Genomic DNA, 13,512 nt, shown 5'->3' with positions numbered 1-13,512 from the left:
ATTGTAACAAGAACAATCAACTAGGCCAGGGTTGGGCAACTGGCGGCCCGGGGGCCACAAGCGGCCCCCATCAACCCTCAACGTGGCCCCTCAGGTTAATTTTGACATATCAATTAATTGGAAACATGAAGAAAAGATGACAAAATCTGCCATGAAATCATGAAAACCAGAAATATGTCCATGATAATATTTAATCACTGGTATATGTTGAGTTCAATTTGAGACATAATTGACTGTAATCATTTTTTGTATTCTACAATTTGGCCCCTCTGGCAGTGAGAATCAAATGAATGTGGCTCCTTGCTGTGACCAAAGTTGCCCCCATCCCTGAACTAGGCGATCTGATGCTAGAAAGAGTGGTGTTATAAAATGTCAGCAAACAGTGTTTTCTACCTCACAGCATGTTTTATCTGTAATAACAGAATTCAATTTAAGAGTTCAATCATTACTGTAGCTGTAACTGATAGGCTACGGCTCACTATACAGCTAGGCTATCTAAATTCAACTCTTATAGTAAATATTTAACTATCTTATAGCCTATTATCGCCAATAGATTAGTCACTACAGATAACTTTAAAACCAAGTTTTCCTAGCTGACATAGGCTACTGTATAACCATAAGCTTAGGCTATGAGTATGTAGCTTATATTCCTGCTAGCCAGCTAAAGAAAGATAGCCTAAGTCACATTAACTTGAGAATTCACCCACTTACTACTTCACATTAGCCTACCGTAGCCATATAACCATCAGCTATCTTACATTTAGCCAGATAAAAAAAAACACTTTAGCCAGATAAATGTGCTGTTTACTTGTTAAGATTGTGGCTCGCTTGAAGTATCCTAAGCCATAATTCTGTCTAAAGTTGTAATGGTGTCAGTCGGCTATGGACCAATGAAGGTATCAGGGTCATTTTTAGAAGTAAAATAGGTTTTTAAAAGATCTGCTGTTTCAACATTCTCTGGTTGAGTCACTGAGTGTGTAAGCTGTGACCTTATCTTAAATTGGGTATTAGCCAGTTGTGATACAGGGGTTGCTGTGTCAAGACGACGTGTCCAGGAGGGAGTCTTTGTTTCCTGCCCCACAGGAGGCATCTATCTGTTTCCAGCTGAGGAAATGAGTCAAAAGTGTGTTCCAAGTTCAAGTTTCCCTGTGTACTTTACTTTGGCCGTGGACACTGGCTTACAAGCTCTTATTGCTTCACAAAACACCTCTTAACGTCATCTGTAGCCTATCTCTCTCCCATACCTTCCTGTGGTCTTATCTGACCAGCACGCACCCTACACTGCCTAACCTTGCTAACGAGATAGCAACAGCGCTATACCCTCATCTGTGAAATGAGTATTTTTGGTACGAGGGGCAGGAAATGTGCGTCCAAACAGGCATCCAACATGATGGATGGATTTTTAGTATCGTGGAGACAGACAGTGTTGGATTAGAAAATAAACACTGAGTCTGTTTTTCTGTTCCACAAAAAGCTCTGTCAGTAAGATCTCCTCGTCTAATGGATAGGTAACGTGAAAAGGGAGGTAGACATTTATCCCTGTAGGCCAAGAAAAGGCTCTGGATAAATCCCTGGCCCTCAGACGCATCAATCATGACAATTCTAGGGGCAGAGGATTGTCCCCTAGAGGAAAAACAACCCACTATTTGACCTGCTGATAGTCTTTCTAAGAGTTTATTGATGAATTGAAGAGTGTTTGAACATGCCTGTTTTAGAAAAGCTAGTCCTGGGCGTCACCAATGCATGGTGGGATAGACTACCTTGACCCTGAGGGGAAATGGTAGGGAGGAGAAAATAAGGGTAGAATTATTCTCCAGGATTATTTTCTCTATTTACAACCAGAACACCGCTCACATAAGCCTTCTAATTATTATCTTACAGGTCAGGAAAAAATGTAAACACCAAAATGCAAGATAAGCACAAAGGGAACAGGTGTGTGTGGGTGTGTGCATGCGTGTGCATGTGTGTGTTTGTGTGTGTGACATGCATGCGCTTCACACACCAGTGATTATCAAAGGCGAGCTACTTTTGAAAACGTCTCCGACATGAAGGGCGCATACGTGGCCGCGCATTCCAGTCGCAGCTCGCCTGCTTCACTCTCACCATATTAAACGTGAGGTGATTGCAGTTTTAAAGATATACAGGAATACTGTAGCTGTACCTCCCTGAGATGGAGCACCGTCTGGAGTCATCCAACATGCCACGTGTCCAGCAGGCCAGCCAGCCACCATCTGCCTTGAAGACAAGACTGGCACTCTCTCTCTTGCTATAAAATGCAGCTGGGAGAATCAACAGCTGTCGAAGAAGAGCTCTTTCCAAATAATGAGTGTGTGGAAGGGAGGAAGGTATGGATGGAGGTAGGGTTACTTAAAAAGAGGACAGTAAGGATGTGAAGCGGATGAGCGAAAGTATAGTCATTGTGTCTTAATTGCCAGCAGTTTTGCAAAACCTTTAAGTGGTTAAGGGTGAAGTGTCCTAAATAAACAAAATGTGTTTTGTCTTCAGCGCCATCTTAACCTCTAATCACCATATTCACATAAAAGCAACTTTAGCTCAAATTTGTGTTTAGGGTCAGATTGTCAAATGTGAGGGCGCTTGTAGCCTAGTGGTTAGTGTGTACAGAGGCTATTAGTCCTCCATGTGGGCGGTCCAGGCTCCCTTCCTGCATGTCGTTCTGTATTCTCTTTCTCCCCAGTTTCTGGCTCTATCCAATATCCTATCTCTCTAATAAAGGCAGAAAAAGCCCCAAAATATAGCTTTAAAAAAAAGAACGTCAAATTTTTTTATTAAAACGATGTAATGTAAAATTTCCGTGTTCCAATTTTGGTTGCGGCTCTCAAACTAGCAGCATACAATTAATAGTAAATGTGCTTTTATACGTTTTACATGTTTTCAATTTATAATAAAATGCCGTAGTTGTTTTAGTGATGAACTGATATGTATGTTGTTGTTGAATTCTATTCACAAATATCGACAGTCATGCCAGCTTAATGATAGCTATTCAACATAGCTCCGACCTGGAAATTTGTCAAGTGACCAGTAATTTAGTATTTTGCTTACAGCATACTATTTGTTGGATTAGAAGGTAGTATGCAGTACGGTTTTTGTGGTTTCGGACAGCCTATCAAATTGTAATGCTAGATAAAAAATGGTTGTAGGCTAACTTACTGTTGCCTAATGGTAGCTAAAGAAAAGTATGTTGATTTCCTAATAACGCTGATTCTCTTTGTCCTGTTTTTCCTGTAACAGAAGCACGACATTTAAACAGCAGCTAGCTTCATTGTGAGCGTGACAGAAAAAAATTGTTATGTGTGTTAATGGTTAAAGTTACAGTGTTTGTGGTCACAGGCTGAAAAAGGAATCTGTCATGCTGTAAAATAAAAGTGAGATTCGAGTGCATGTTGCTTGATCTTGGCGGCATACTTGTATTCCATAATGAGTGCATGCAGACACACATCCCACACATGCACACACACACATGCACACACACACACACACACACACACACACACACACACAGACACATGTACAAGTTCTGAAGCTTCAATTAAAAAACTGAAATAGAGTTGCAGGCACTATCTTTTGGAAGTTAAATTTGTATGCCAACATACATGTGAATTGAGTTTGTTTACAGACATAGGATATACACACATACATACACTTGTGTACAAAACACAACACAACACACTGATGCACATGCTCTGCTGCTTCAATTAAAATAAAAACGATTTCTCTTATCTCCCTCCACACCCTTCCTTTCTCCTGCCTTTGAGCACATCCTTGAGACACCGGACTGCAGGTGAATTTCAATGTCAAAGTCATGAAGGTAAAGCAAGCGCTGCAATCTGTTCACTCTATCAAGTGGTTGTGTGTGTTTGTGTGTAGGTGTGCGCGTGCACCCATGTGTGTACTGTACGTGCAATGTGATTGGTGGGGGGTAGGCCTATTCATCTGTCTGGTGTGATGGTAGCTATGTGTAACTGGGCCTAGGCGTGAGTATGCACTCTGTGATCTCCCAGATAAGAGTCATCCATCTGCTGTGTGTATCTGTCAGGGCCCAGGCAGCTCCGCTTATCACTGCACTCATCCATTTCCCCTCAATCATACTCAGTCTATTCGCTCTGTTTTCACCTCTGCACAGTTCAAATGCTGTGCTTTATCTTGATTAGCTGACAAGCAGACAATCACGCATTGGTGCGCCGTAATGTTGAAAACCTGGGAATATCTAAGTGACGTGCAGCTTCTGCAAAAATGCATACATGCATGGAGGTGCATAAAAGAATGCAAGCTTTTATAAGCAAGCCTTCAAGCACACACACAGTCCACAGATAAACCACCAAATCGGTTTGAGCCCCAGCCTTCAAGCCCTCCAAACTCCACTAGTGCCTTGGCTTGAGATCATTTTATAAGGTGATGTACATATACTGTAAATATGTCTCTATAAGCATTATTTGTTTGTTATCGAAAAGACCATTGTCATTAAACTACCAGTGCGGAGTGTCATACATGAAAGTGGCTATATGCAATTTTGGCAACAATCTTGTGTAAAGAAAGGAAAAACAACAAAACAAAGTGCATATTTATTGATATGTTTCTAAAATAATAGATAAAGGTTTGAAAAAATCAACTTAATATTCAGTAGTTGAATTTATCAACTCTGATGAACACCTTTTCAATTTTCTGAAAGAAAGACAGAAAGAAAGAAAGTCTGTTAGGAGGCTGTAAAATTGTGTAATTGAATCCAAATCTTCCTTAATGGAAGAGGTCGTTGATCTGACTGAACACGTCGTTACATCTGAACGATAAGTTAACTACATCGAACGTGTTAAATTAGTTGATTTTTACAGTAATGTGTAACATTTAACATGATGGATAGTCTGTCGTTATGAGTTGTATTATTGTAAAACATAGTGGGAATTTAGAATTTGTGGCCCTTGTCCCCCAAATAGTTGTTGCACGTCTCTGCAAACGGGTAGTTAGTATTCAGGTGTCCTACCTCTACCTATCAGATTATCCATTGTAGATGTGCCCCAGAGAGCAGCACAAGCTCTTTTAATGTTCCACCTTACAGGAGAAAATATCCTTCATGACATCAATCACAGATGAAGAATTCACTGCTGGGTGTTACCTTTCCATTTTTCACTCCACAGTGAATCCTTCAGAGAAGCAGATTCTTACCAGGAAGTAGTTTCTGACACGCGGGAGCATGAAGCAGCATGACAAGATGATTTGTGTACAGTAGCAACACAGGCTTAAACCAGGGGAGTGTAGTTTACATGGGGGAATCCTTTTAGGCCTCTGCCTCCCCACACATAACAAAGACTTCACAGACAACCCGCAGACCACAAAGCAGCCCGAGGACGGCTTTGTTGTCCCAGCAATCTGTACTTAGTTTGTCATGATCAATATTGTAGGAACCAAGCTCATTATTAATTCATAGTCATAAAAACATGTTGTGCTCCCTGAATAAAGCTGCTTCAAAGAGGAGACAAATGCTGCATTTCACGTGGGAGCATTTCATGGGGTAGAAAGCATCACCAGTATTAATAGTATATGCCCATCCTAGACTGCATACCCTGGGTGCTGCTGGGCCTACAGCACGACAGGTTTTTGCCGGTGGAATATTTATAGCTGTGCATTAAAAGTGGAATCAAGGGTTTAAGTGTACCGTTGCAACACCGCTGCCGTTCCTTTGTCTGGGCCTGTCCAAAAATGTCTTGCCTGGAGCTATTTGCAGTGCTACATTCAAAATGTCAGATATCACAGGCTGGCGTCATATCAAAGACGGAATAGATTAAAGAACAGCTGTAGCTCAGTGAGTCCCGTTTGATTTGTTAACGTTGCAGCTGAGCATGACAGAGGTGTGACTTTTACGTCAATGAGTCACACGTTTTTTTTTTCTTTTATTATTAGGAGTTCTAAGAATCGGAGACACTTGAGCTGAAATATGGTGTCATTATTTCTGATCCATGTACATGTTGATGCTTAACTACTGGCTTCAAAGTACTCTAGGCTTACTGTATTCACTCGTAAAGAAAATTAACACCTTGTTTAAAGGGCTCTGACAATAATCTGATTCACACTGCCATCTTGTGGTTCTTTTATACACCAGTACCTGAAACACAGTTTTAAAAAAAGGTTCCTTCTCCATGGGCAGCAGTAGCTCAGTCTGTAGGGACTTGTGGTGGGAACCGGAGGGTTGCAGGTACCAAAATATGGAAGTTGGAGCCCCACTCTGACATCTCTCCACAAATGCATGTCCACAGGTTCTGTTTCCACATGCGTGTCATTTCGGGCCTATGTGTGTGAGAAGCACGTCTCTCATTAATAAGTGTAATTTCCCTGTGATTAATAAATTAAATATATTTAACTTTTTTTTAAATCCACATGCACATTACACTTTTCACTCACCCACTCTCTTACACTACTGACACCCAAACTTCTTCTCCTTTGTAATTTAATCAGTTTTATGGTTATTTCGGTGTCTCTCCCTTTATTTGTCATGGCCGAGGACTATATCCTTTTAATTGATAACTTTATAAAACGTTATTTCCTGACTTTTGTCTTAACTATGTTGATATCTGCTCCTCTCCTCTGCTCCTTGTGAAGCACTCGGTAAACTTTTTTTTTTAGCGTTCTGTAAAAAGTATTTCATGTAAAGCACAACAGACAACAAAGTGAAACAACTACCTATTTTATTAGGTCGAGTCAAAAGGTAGACATTTATCTTTAAGCAAACAAAATCAAACCAAAGCAACAAACAAGAAGGTATCCTTAAACTACGGTGTCCTATAAAACACAGCACACAAAATATACCTTTCTGATCATGTTTATGAAAAAAGTCCAGATTATTTGATAAATTTACCCATGAAACGTGTGTAATTGTCTCATCCAAAAGACAGAGGTGAAATATTATTTACAGGGACCTGCTGAGAAAAGGAAGCAAATACAAACACTAGAGTTTTGTTACAGTGCACCTCGTGGTGTTGGTGTGTGTGAAACGACATTTACCGACACTGCACAGAACGAAAGCCTTAATGTTATCATCCCGTCTTACACTTCATGCTCACAGGCATGCCATAATGTGGACATGTAGAAAAAAAAAAAAAAAAAAGCAATGTAATAAATACAGTCTTTTTTAAAAAGAAAACAATAACACAACAAATCTTTAAAAACACATGACATGACCTCAAATTGTAAATGTTTCAGAATGCAAATCAAAGTAAGTTAAAAATCCGGAGGTGAAAAATACAAAACTACTTATTGGAGGAGCATGTTACAAAAAAAGGGGAAGGGATCCACGGACACATTGGTCAAAGTACGCAGTGATTTAGAGATCAGAGATTGGATAAAATGGGTCGGGGGGGGAGTTGTGTGTGAGAAGACTGAACATAGAGTTAAGGAGAACACAGGTAGCATATTTAAAAACAATATCTGGTCCTATTACTACAGTAGAGTACACGTTTCCTTATACACAGCCGACAACAACCAGAGTGTGAATGTGTGGAAATCAGTCAAGTCCGTTCAATCAAACTACCACCATGATCATCCCTGAGAGCTAATTTTGGTTCAGTGCTCAGTGCATCTGAAATGTACGGCCATCATTATTTCAATTTAGCTTTAAACAAGTTCATCTTTTGACACGTTGATTCTTGTAACAGACATAATTAATCGCCTTTAAAATGACCGCTGTTAATGCCACTTTAACTTTCTGCATTTTTTTTTGTTTTGAAGAACATTTATTATGCCTTAAGTCGCGACAATCCCTCACCTATTCTCCCCACCGTGTGTGTGCATGTGTGTTTGTGTGTAGGCTTTGCAGTATGTTCCGCATCGACAGAGAAACACTACTTGAATGAGAATCGACAGGCACAACATGCCGAAGAACAGATTATTAAGAAAACAACAATTTGCAAAAAGAGTGAATCAGAGCACATCAGAATACACAGCACTGACTGTATAAAATAGAGGGGGAAACATGCTGCCTTGGCTTTATTATTACAGTTAACCCTGATTGAAAATGGTTTCTACCTGTTTTAGGTATAAAACAACAAAAAAAAAAAAAAAAAAAAAAAAAAAAAAAGATATTCTGTGCATAAAAATGACAATTAATTGCTCTGGGTCTCTTCCAAACCAGGCGTCCTCTTCATCCTCCTGGTCTCTGGTCCAATTCTCCTCCTCTTCCTCTTCTCAGGCCTCCTCCTCTTCGTCCTGTTCGCTGTCATCAGAGCCTAATGGATGAAAAATCGGTTAGAATTTCAACGCATCCTTGCTAATAGAAGATATGACCTTTGACTGCACCTGATTCTCTTTCATTAGTCCGTCAAGTAAGATCGTAAAATAAGTTCTGACTAAGAGTTTAATAAAAATAAAAAAAACAAGCTGAACTTTCATCCCCAGAGGTCGATAATCTATTGTTCATTTTCAAATGATACATTTGTCGCACTGCTGTTAACAGTGGTGTCTTACCGTCGATCACAAGTTCTCCAGCATCATCCTCCTCGCCCTCCTCTGGGCTCTCATCTGAGGGGAACATATTTCCTGTCTATTCAGTTTAGGCTGCATGACCCACACATTCCTATTTCAGCTACAACACAACCTGCTGAATGTGTAAGCTTACAAACTCGTGCCCTCAGAATATCAGCAACAAAAAAACTAAAAAAAAATACTGCGGATTTCCAAACACAACATGAAACAAAAAACTCACAAATCCAATTCACTCTGTGAAGTGGAACAGTGTCACTGTGCCCACAAGCCGCTGTGTGGACCAGTGGGGTTTTACTTTCTAACTCACCAGCGCTTGGCCCTTTTTCCTCCTCTTCTTCTTCCTCCGCCGCCTCCTCTTCATCCTCCTCTTCCTCCTCCTCCTCCTCCTCCCGACTGTGACCTTGATCAGCCTCCCCAGCGTCCTCCCCGGGCTCCTCATCCGAGTCAGAGATCACGACACAATCGTCTCCATTACCGTTGTCAGCTGCTCTGGCCCCGCTGCCACCACTAGAGAAAAACACACACACACACGTTGTTGATGTTAACAGTTAATACACTGACTCACTCTTCCCACCTGGTCTTACCAGAAGGGAAAAAAACATGACCTGTAATTTAAAGGCCCTGAGGCTGGAAATATTTCTCAAATGTATAGCTTAATAAGTAGTTCACCCACTGTCTACATATTACACTGTAATTGTCTGTGAATCAGGGTTGTTTTTATTGCAATATTTTAAACTTTGACACAATACTAGTAACAATCAATTGATATCAATACGTTGTTTGATACCATGGAAACAAAAAAAAAAAAACAATTGCTAGGCACCCAATATAGGGACATTTATTTATTTATTTTTAATTACAGGCAAACTCATGCACACGATCTACATTTCAAAAATACATTGGCAAATGTATTCATGCAGTTTGGAAAGTGCCACCTCGTCCACCATCTGTCTGTAACTTTTGCTTCTTTGCTTTCTGCATTTTTTTATTTTTTTTTATTTTTTTTAAGATTTATTTCTGGGCTTTTGTGCCTTATTGGAGAGATAGGGACAGTGGATAGAGTTGGAAATCAGGGAGAGAGAGAGTGGGGATAGGCATGCGGGCAAGGAGCCACAGGTTGAATTTGAACCTGGGGCCGCCTTAGAGGACTACAGCCTCCATACATGGGACTCAAGCACTACCCACTGCGCCGCCAGCACCCCAACTTTCACTTCTTTATGAGACACTAAAAGGACGTGAGAAACGTCAGGATTTGCTAACCTGTGAATATGAATGGACTACGTTGCTCTCTCTCTCGTGGCAGCTCCAGGTTAAAAATATGACTGAGGATCTGTAGTTTCTGGACTTTTCTACACTATTGACCATTAAAATAATGGAGATTGTATCGTTTAAAGATCCGAGATATTGAAAAGTATTGAATGTGAATACTGTGAACACAAATATTATTACCTGCCGTTCTCCCTCGGTTCCCACAGTGGAGTGAGGTAGTATCTCAGAGGGTCTCTGAACAGGTCGTCCTTTAGAATCTAAACACAAGCACAGAGGTCATTTCAACATATTTCAAATAAGAAGTTGAATACATCACACACAGTCCAGCTAACAACGGGCCGAGTAGAATGAAGAACTTATTAATGAAGGCAAAGATATGAGTGCTGATAAATCTTTAAATCAAATGAGACAATTATAAACCGACAGAGAGCAAAATAACTGAAGAAGACATTACATTTTGTTAAACATTGCTGTTAAATCCTGTTTCAAAACACATGTGACACATAGTGATAGCAAGAAATGTTTCAAGTAGGATAACATTTTACTAAAGTTTCAGATCACTGATATTTGCTGCAGGTTGGCCGGTTTTATGGTTGCAATAAATCCCCAAAGATGGGGGTTTTTATAGCATGCTTGACTGAGCATTTCTTTGTGCTCCTCTTTATAATCCTAAGATGTTTTGCGTGTGCAACGGTGCAGTTAGCTGTACCTGTGCTACATCATCTTGTCCTGGGTTGCTATGGTCACCGAACCAGCTGAAAAAGGTCTGGTAAACACCGTGTGACGACTTCCTGGGTTCACTGTGGGCCGTCAGGTTGTGTCCACGATGCCAGAGGATGGGGTTGGAGAAGGACATGGGAGATCCTGCAAACAAGAGCCGCCAGGGTCAGAAGGTGAACAAGAACTTTTAAACACATGCAGACGGAACTTCAATGCTCAATCAATTGTTAATCTCTGGACGTCATGTAGTGTCAGAAAGAACTCGATTGAAGTTAACTGTTTGATGTTAACAAATATGTATTTTTCTAATTTACACGTTATGCAACCGATCAACTGCAATAATTATTTTTTTGTAAATATTTGATTACAACTGTCTGTTATTTGGGTGGAGTGAAATCATGCATCCATTTGGACAAACAGAGGGAACAACCGTAGCATTATCATGACTTTATCGTTGCATAAACTGCACGGCTGCCGTGTTTGCTCACTGTGGGTGTGAAGTTGATAAGCTTATGGAACTCTGTGTTCTGTTTTCTGGCTTTGCACTCGTCACTTTCAGACAATGTGTTCCTGTTTGTCTCCAAATGAATATTGAATATTTAAATTTCTTGCCAATGTTATGTAAACAACAAAAAAAACAATATTTATTTTGTCTTGTAAACAATTGTGGGGTACCAGTAAACAACAAATATTTGAATTCTTCTGTCTAGAAGACAAGCCATGTTTATGTTTTACCTCCCATCCCAAGGTGAAGCTCCTTCATGATGATGTTGTTCTGGAAGTATGGGTTTCGTCTGAAGTGGAAGCGGATCCTGTAGCCGAGTTTGTTATTCTTGAACGACTCAATCTGAAAAAAACAAAACGAGTAAATGTCTCGCTGCAGGGGGGAAACACAATGGAAGGCCAGGCATAGAAAGAAGACACCAACACTTTCTACCTCGAGATCCGTCATGTAGCTGAGAGCATCTTCATCAGTCTCATCAATGTGCGCCGAAAGATGTGGATGGTTCAACAGCTGTGGCGCATCAGGGGGGTTAAGAAAAAAACAAAACATGTTTGGTTCAATAAGTCGACACAACATAAGAATGGAGAAAAGACATGGGGATTTGTTTTTTTTTTAGTTTTGTTTTAAGGATACAGCCGTCACCCAGAAGCCAGGGATGGTTTTCATGATGGAGCTGCGCTGATCCAACTGCGGACGCCGCTGACGACTGATCTTCAACTCCAGCTTTTGGTGAAGCCGGGCGCCCTTTTTCTCAAGAGCCTCCAGCCTCATCTGCACCTGCGCCAGGAGGGCCACAGACTGCCTCATCTCCGGGGCCATCTTCACCGACACGATGGCACACTCCCCGTCGTCATTGTCCTCATTGTCTGACGGGAAAGAGGAGCTCGGGGTGGAGGAAGAACCCGATATCGATTCGTCGCCTTCCTCCGCTTCTTGCATATCGTCCGCATCTTCTCGGTCAGTACTGTGCACGGATGTGGAGCTGTCCGCAGCAGCCGCCTGTGTCCTAGAGCCCACTCTTGAGGACTGGTGGGCCCCGCGTTGTTTGAATTTGCTCCCCTGTTTCGCCGGCTTAACCTTCTCGGATGAGCAAGGGGTCTCTCGACTGTCCTCTCCGTCTCCTCCCGTGAGACTAGCGAGTGCTTCGGCGGCTGCTATGGCTGCTGAGTCGGTTTGCTCCAGAGGAATTGAGGACTTGGACGCCTCTGTCTTGGCTGCGTTTTTCTTTCCACCAGCAGACCCCGGTGCGTCTGACGACTCCGGCTTTTCTGAGTTGCTGGCACCCGTGCTGGAGTTGTTGACAGGCAGTGAACTGAACTCTGAACTCTGCTCCCTCTGCACGGCGGCGGCTGACTCCTTCTCCCTCTCTTTCGACTGGCTTCCAGCTGTTTCTTTACTCTCAGCTTCACTGTTTTTGCAAGTTTCCGAACTCACCCGCGCCGCCTCCGGTGCGTCACTTACTTTCGCCGACTTGCTGGGAATCGCGCTGCCTTCATCCTGCTCGGGCGACGGACACCGTTTCCTCGACGCAGAGTCAGCGGACTGTGTGCAGCCCGTCAGTTCGCTCATGCTACCGCTAGCTAGCCGAAGAGGCTCACACACGGCTAGGCGAGCCTGCAAACTCAAAAACAAAACAAAAAATCAAAACTCAAATGCAATCGATTAATCCACCGAACGAGCCACTTCAGTTAACCGGTTCCTGAATGTGTTACTCGGGTCGTGATGTAACCTACATTCTCGGATTGAAGCCAGAACAGGAAGCAGCTCTCTCTCTTGTATTTCTCCGCGGCCTTTCGGTTAGCAGGCTGTCGCTAACGTTGGTTAGCTCGCGTTACCTAACGTGTGCCTCTCTCTGCGGTGACGGCCGCCCCACATGTCCGCGGAGAAAAGTCCGGGCGAGAGAACGATTCGGTCCGAACAGTCGAACCGTTCCGTGCTGCGCGGCCTTTTTTTTTCCGGCAACAGTCGGCGTTCTTTTATTTTAAGTTTTAACTTTGCATTATCCGTTAGCTTACCATCCGTGCGCACGACGTGACAGAAAAACAATCCTCTGATTGGCTACGGCAACGCCGCGCTAAAATCTCTCCGCCAATCACCGACAAGGGTGTGTTTTACTCGGTAATCTTGTCAGTAGCAAGTGGTTTTAACTGCGCAGGCGAGCAAGTGCAGCAGTTTAAAAGGTTGTCACGAAACAGTCTAAAGCCAATAATGACCGAATGTCTTAACGTAAGATACCAAATTATATATAAAGCCGGGATGGGGGCAACTTTGGTCACAGCAAGGGGCCCACATTCATTTAATTCTCACTGCCAGAGGGGCCAAATTGTAGAATACAAAAACAGTTTCAGTCAATTATGTCTCAAATTTAACTCAACATACCAGTGATCAAATATTATTATGGACATATTTCTGGTTTTCATGATTTCATGGCAGATTTTGTCATGTTTTTCTTCATGTTTCCAATTAATTGATGTGTAAAAATTTACCTAAGGGCCACGTTGAGAGTTGATGGGGGCCGCCAGCTGCCCAAC

At 42.0% G+C, this 13,512-nt stretch overlaps 1 protein-coding gene across 3 annotated transcripts; it reads right to left on the bottom strand.

The window, feature by feature from the left end:
• Window positions 1-6,678: 6,678 nt before the first annotated feature.
• On the bottom strand, window positions 6,679-13,053 carry tspy (testis specific protein Y-linked). Of its 3 annotated transcripts, none has more exons than XM_020637192.3 (9): window positions 12,715-13,053; window positions 11,615-12,602; window positions 11,414-11,491; window positions 11,212-11,323; window positions 10,466-10,620; window positions 9,937-10,013; window positions 8,795-8,994; window positions 8,470-8,523; window positions 6,679-8,231 (listed from the first exon to the last, which is right to left on the bottom strand). In XM_020637192.3, exons 2-9 carry the CDS (start codon window positions 12,548-12,550, stop codon window positions 8,191-8,193), a joined length of 1,653 nt encoding a protein of 550 aa, XP_020492848.1. In that variant the 5' UTR covers window positions 12,551-12,602; window positions 12,715-13,053; the 3' UTR covers window positions 6,679-8,190. The 3 variants fall into 3 exon arrangements, with proteins under 3 accessions (XP_020492848.1, XP_020492855.1, XP_020492861.1); XM_020637199.3 differs by having other exon boundaries at window positions 11,615-12,595; XM_020637205.3 differs by lacking the exon at window positions 8,470-8,523 and having other exon boundaries at window positions 11,615-13,052.
• Between the last annotated feature and the right edge of the window lie 459 nt (window positions 13,054-13,512).

Source organism: Labrus bergylta, chromosome 12, assembly GCF_963930695.1.
Source record: "Labrus bergylta chromosome 12, fLabBer1.1, whole genome shotgun sequence".
NCBI classification, from domain to species: Eukaryota; Metazoa; Chordata; class Actinopteri; order Labriformes; family Labridae; genus Labrus; species Labrus bergylta.
Note: the sequence above shows the minus strand (reverse complement) of the source record. Positions and strands in the feature narration are given on the sequence as shown.

Coding starts and splice junctions, on each gene's coding strand:
- tspy (XM_020637192.3), bottom strand. CDS start 12,550: ATGAGCGAACTGACGGGCTGCACACAGTCCGCTGACTCTGCGTCGAGG. Junction 10,621..11,211: donor GCTTCACCTTGGGATGGGAG/GTAAAACATAAA, acceptor TCTTGTTTGCAG/GATCTCCCATGTCCTTCTCC. Junction 8,232..8,469: donor TGGAGAACTTGTGATCGACG/GTAAGACACCAC, acceptor TTCATCCATTAG/GCTCTGATGACAGCGAACAG.